We start from the raw sequence: 5,339 nt of genomic DNA on the forward strand, positions 1-5,339 counted from the left end.
TCTGTAGGTAATAATTTTTTTTTTTTTTTGCCACCATTTGTTTCTTTGAAAGTGAGCAGAATGTATATGCATTCATATTTTCTTCTCTTTCTTACAAAAGAGATGGAATACTGAAAACATTGTCTTGAACCTTGCTTTTGTATTTTATTATGAATATTTTCAAAATACTGATCGAAGATTTTGGTCTTTGCTTTTTGAATCACAGTAGACAATTTAAAATTACAAAAAATCAATAGAGTTACTTACATATTATTGGTTACATGTTTTACATTTTTGTGTTTACATCTTTCATCTTTTTTTCCCAGTTTTATTGAAGTATAGTTGACATATCATGTTGTACAAGTTCAAGGTATACAAGGTGATAATTTGATATACATATATATTGAAGGTCTTTTATCTTCTGTCTAACCCTTTAAGACAGAGGTACTCATCAAGAATTTGTTAAAGCACTTAATTTTGAAACAGTTGCTGTGATTCTGAGGTTTTATAGTTCCACTTTTAAATGATGGATTGTTTTGTTTGTCTTTTGAAATTTTTACAGATTGAAGATCCAGGTTGCTTCTGGGTTGTTATAAAAGGATGTAATCCCTTTTTAGATGATGAAGTTGACTATCAAAAACTAAATAGTGCCATGAATGACTTCTATAATAGCATGTGTCAAGATATAGAAATAAAACCACTAAAGTTGGAAGAAGGGCAGGTATGTATTTGAATGTGCTTTGAACACTGTGTCTTGAAATACTACTCGAAATGTAGACTGTTTTGACAGCTAAGTTGGCATTTCAGTTTGCTTTTGTATTAGGTTCTTTTGATTGCATAAGTCAGGCTAGTCACGAAAGGTAGCAGTTACATTAGGTTCACGTGGGGCAACAGGAGATGGAGTGTCATGTAAACCCAGTTATTGGGGCCACTGTCCTGGGGCTGGGAACCAGAGGATTATTCTAGATCCATCACGGGGACCTTAGTGGAGACAGCTTGGAATTTCCAGTCTGGTGCTGCAGTGAACATTGGGGTACATGTATCTTTTCAAATTATGGTTTTCTCTGGATATAAGCCCAGGAGTGGGATTGCTGGATCACATGGTAGCTCTATTTTTAGTTTTTAGGGAGCCTCCATACTGTTCTCACAGTGGCTGTTACCATGTACATTCCCACCAACAGTGGGAGAGTTCCCTTTTCTCCACACCCTTTCCAGCGTTTATTATCTTTAGATTTTTCAGAGATGGCCATTCTGACCAGGGTGAGGTGATATCTTACGGTAGTTTTGATTTGTATCTCTCTAATAATTAGTGGTGTTGAGGATCTTTTCATGTGCTTTTTAATCATCTATGTATATTCTTTGGAGAAAAGTCTATTTAGATCTTCCGCTCACTTTTTGATTGGATTGTTTGTTTTTTGATATTGAGCTGCATGAGCTGTTTGTATATTTTGGAGATTAATCCCTCATCGGTTGCTTTGTTTGCAAATATTTTCTCCCATTCTGAGGGTCGTCTTCTCATTTTGTTTATGGTTTCCCATAGCTCAGTTGGTAAAGAATCCGCCTGCAATGCAGGAGGCCCTGGTTCACTTCCTAGGTTGGGAAGATCTGCTGGAAAAGGGATAGGCTTCTCACTCTAGTGTTCTTGGGCTTCCTTTGTGGCTCAGCTGGTAAAGAATCCGCCTGCAATGCAGGAGACCTGGGTTTGATCCCTGGGTTGGGAAGATCTCCTGGAGAAGAGAAGGGCTACCCGCTCCAGTATTCTGGCCAGGAGAATTCCACAGACTGTATAGTTAACGGGGTTGCAAAGAGTCAGACACAGTGAGCAACTTTCACTTTCACTTTTCTTTGCAAAAGCTTTTACCTTTAACTAGGTCTATTTGTTTGTTTTTATTTTTGTTACTCTAGGAGGTATATTAAAGAAGATCTTGCTGTGTTTTATGTCAGAGACTGTTATGCCTGTGTTCTCCTCTAAGAGTTTTATAGTATCTGGTCTTACATTTAGGTCTTTAATCCATTTTGAGTTTGTTTTTGTGTATGGTTATTAGGGAGTGTTTTAATTTCATTGTTTTACGTGTAGCTGTCCAGTTTGGCCAGCACCACTTATTGAAGAGACTGTCTTTCCTCCATTGTATAGTCTTATTTCCTTTGTCATGGATTAGGTGACTAGCTGCATGGGTTTGTATCTGAACTTTCCATCCTGTTCCATTGATCTATATTCCTGATTTTTTCTCTTTCTTTCTTTTTGGCGCCAGTTCCATACCGTTTTGATGACTGGCTTTGTAGTATAATTTGAAGTCAGGGAGCCTAATTCCTCCAGCTTTATTTTTCTTTCTTAAGATCGACTTGGCTATTCATGGTCTTTTGTGTTCCCATGCAAATTGTAAAATTTTTTGTTCTAATTCTGTGAAAAATGCCATTGGTAATTTGATAGGGATTGCACTGAATCTGTAGTTTGCTTTGGGTAGTATGGTCATTTTCACAATATTGATTCTTCCAATCCAAGAACGTGGTATATCTCTCCATCTGTTTGTGTCATCTTTGATTTCTTTTATCAGTATCCTATAGTTTTCTGAGTATGACTAGAGAATTTAACACTAAAGTTTTCTTTTTGTTTTGTAGGTTTGTGTGGTTTATTGTCAGGAACTAAAGTGCTGGTGCAGGGCAGTTATTAAGTCAATCGTGTCTTCAGCAGACCATTACCTCGCAGAGTGTTTCCTAGTGGATTTTGCCAGATACATTCCAGTGAAATCCAGAAAGTAAGTACATATTTATTTTGCTTTATGCTCTTTGGGGGGACAAAATGTCAGTTTTGAAGGAGGGTGTTAATTTTCAAAGAAAGGGATGAGAGGTCATAAACTGGAAATTTGTAGCTTCAAGAAGAGCAGATTGCAGGTTCCAGTTTTATGAGCAGTGAATGGATGAGCAGGTGGTGGGGATGAGGGGTCAGTAGGCGGCTCCGGCCCTCCTTCCACCGTCCTTCCTGGAAAGGGCAGGTGCTCTTGGCCAGCCATTTGCCTGGCCTGGTGTGACCTGTCCCCTGCTCAAGTGATGGAGTGGGACCTTTAGGAAGACCTCTGTTTACTACACAGAGGATGGTTTGCTGGCACGGCTCCAGATTACAGAGAGAAGCACATGTGTCCCTGGTTGTCCCACTTAGCAGAGTGAGAGTGTGACTGTCACAGAGTGGCCCTCGGAGATTCCAGGACCACGCGTTGCAGTTCCCTAGAAAACACTCTCAGCAAGTCAGTCTTGGTGTTTTTGGTAATTTTTTCATGGTTTCCTGCCCCAGTGTCAGCCGGTGTCAGTTTAATAAATAAGTAAACGTGAGGACTCTTCTTCCGAAAGAGAAGAACAGTCCCAGCTACAGGAGAGGTGACACCCTGACAGGGAGCCTGTACTAGGAGGCTGCTCCCACACGGGAGGCTGGCCACTGCTCACGGGAAAGGCGATGCCTATCTGGCTTGTGGTTCTGCACCTTTATAACCATCAGTTCAGTTCAGTTGCTCAGTTGAGGCCAACTCTTTGCATCCCCATGGACTGCAGCAGGCCAGGCTTCCCTGTCCATCACCAACTCCCGAGCTTACTCAAACTCATGTCCATCAAGTTGGTGATGCCACCCAACCATCTCATCCAGCCATCTCACTTTATAGCCATACTGGTTATTAAAAATAACCTGATAATTAACGGCTTGGGAGATTTCCTATTAGCATTTGAGTTTTAAAATTTAGTTTGTTTTTGGCAAGAGAATTGTTTGATTAGAGTAAGGAAGCCTGGAGAGGCAGTTAGTGCAATCACTTTCTCTTAACTGTTTGAGACGAGGTGGCCAGGCTGCCCACACATGGCCCTGAGAACATGTTGATGTCGAAACTGTATGTGCAAATGCTCTATCATTTTCATGAAGGAGAATGGAAATAAAAACATGCAACAACTCACTTATCAAACTGCAGTCCATCAGCTCTTTTGTGCAGAGTTGACAGTGATTCTGAAAACATCTGCTTATTTACAGAAACTTAAAGGCAATTCTGTTTGTGGATTGAAATTGAAAATTTTAAATCTTAAATGAAATTTGCTTCCAAGGTTTGTTTGTAATTACCCAGTGTTTCTCAATCTAAGGAGACAGTATTTTTCTAATCCCTCCCTGCTGCCAGGCCATGAAATTTTAATGCCAAATATTATGAGTATCTTTTAGGTACTGTATGTATTTATATACTACATGTATTTTTGTGCTTTATACATAGAAAAGTAAGGTTTTGTTCCCTTAGCCCCCAAGAACCAGTTTTCACCTTGTTGGGCAAATGTCTCCAAGCATTTGCTGTTGTTGGTGGCTGTATTAGAAATAGAATCAGATTTTGTGTGTTTTACGTTAAGTATGTTAATTATATAGGTGGACTTTAAAGAAATATGTTATATATATAATTTTTTTAATCATGAAACTGTTTTTGTTTCACTGTTAAGCATCCGAGTTGCCATAGAAACTTTTATGCGGCTTCCCTACAGAGCAAAAAAATTCAGACTGTACTGCACAAAACCTGTCACATTGCACATTAACTTCTGTGAAGACAGTGCTGAAATTGTGTAAGTACAGCTTCTAATGTATGCTGAATCATTAGTAAAAGTCTTAAATTGAGTGTAGGAAGTTTATGTGAAATCAAGTCTTTATGAAAAGTCCTAAAACGATTTCAAAGGTCTCTTTGTCCTTCAGGAGGGATCTTCTGAATCAGCCTGTCAAACCTGGCCATGCAGCCATGTCCAGAGGCTGCAGTGTAGGGGGGTTTAGAGTAAGACCCAAGCTCTGTTTCTTTTTCTTTCTTTCTTTCTTTTTTTTTTTAAACAAAAAAGGGCAAGTTGACTTTAAAGAGAAACATGGATACATCAGATCATGGAGCATTAGCGAAAAGTCCAGGCATCCTTCTCCCGCCCTGTTTCTTCCCTCCTGTCCTCCCTCCTAGGAAGCCTCTGTGACCTTCTCAGGCTCTGAATTGGCAGACCTTTGTTGGTGCTTTTATGCATATTCACATTGAGGGAGCTTTTAATGAAAATTAGAATGCATGTCTTATTGGCAAATTTACCAGCTGGCTTGGTATCTTATTGGTGTGGATCCCAAGGCAGCTGCAAGAGTGGTGTTTTCATCAGACCAAGGGAACTACAGGTGATGAGGGCTGGGGCTATGGAGATGGGCGGGTCTCCACAGACCTCACAAAAGCATTGGTAATGGAGGCGGCCTCCAAGCTGAGAGAGAACTTAGAACGCAGTATCACCAGGCCGTGCAAGCTGAGTCAGAACTGTGCTGCTTCCTGCAGCTTTATCCCCCAGCAAAGCCACAGTGATGGAGGAGGGGGGAAGACAGAGTGCAAGGGCGG

General features: G+C 40.3%; 1 protein-coding gene across 1 annotated transcript; it reads left to right on the forward strand.

Moving 5' to 3' along the window:
- Window positions 1–541: 541 nt before the first annotated feature.
- On the forward strand, window positions 542–4,554 carry LOC102185768 (putative ATP-dependent RNA helicase TDRD12; the record flags this gene model as incomplete). Its single annotated transcript, XM_018045538.1, is given in 3 exon segments — window positions 542–700; window positions 2,599–2,735; window positions 4,435–4,554. Coding segments are annotated over 3 exon segments (416 nt in total), but the record flags the coding sequence as incomplete, so codon positions are not given.
- Between the last annotated feature and the right edge of the window lie 785 nt (window positions 4,555–5,339).

Source organism: Capra hircus, unplaced genomic scaffold, assembly GCF_001704415.2.
Source record: "Capra hircus breed San Clemente unplaced genomic scaffold, ASM170441v1, whole genome shotgun sequence".
Lineage (NCBI taxonomy): Eukaryota > Metazoa > Chordata > Mammalia > Artiodactyla > Bovidae > Capra > Capra hircus.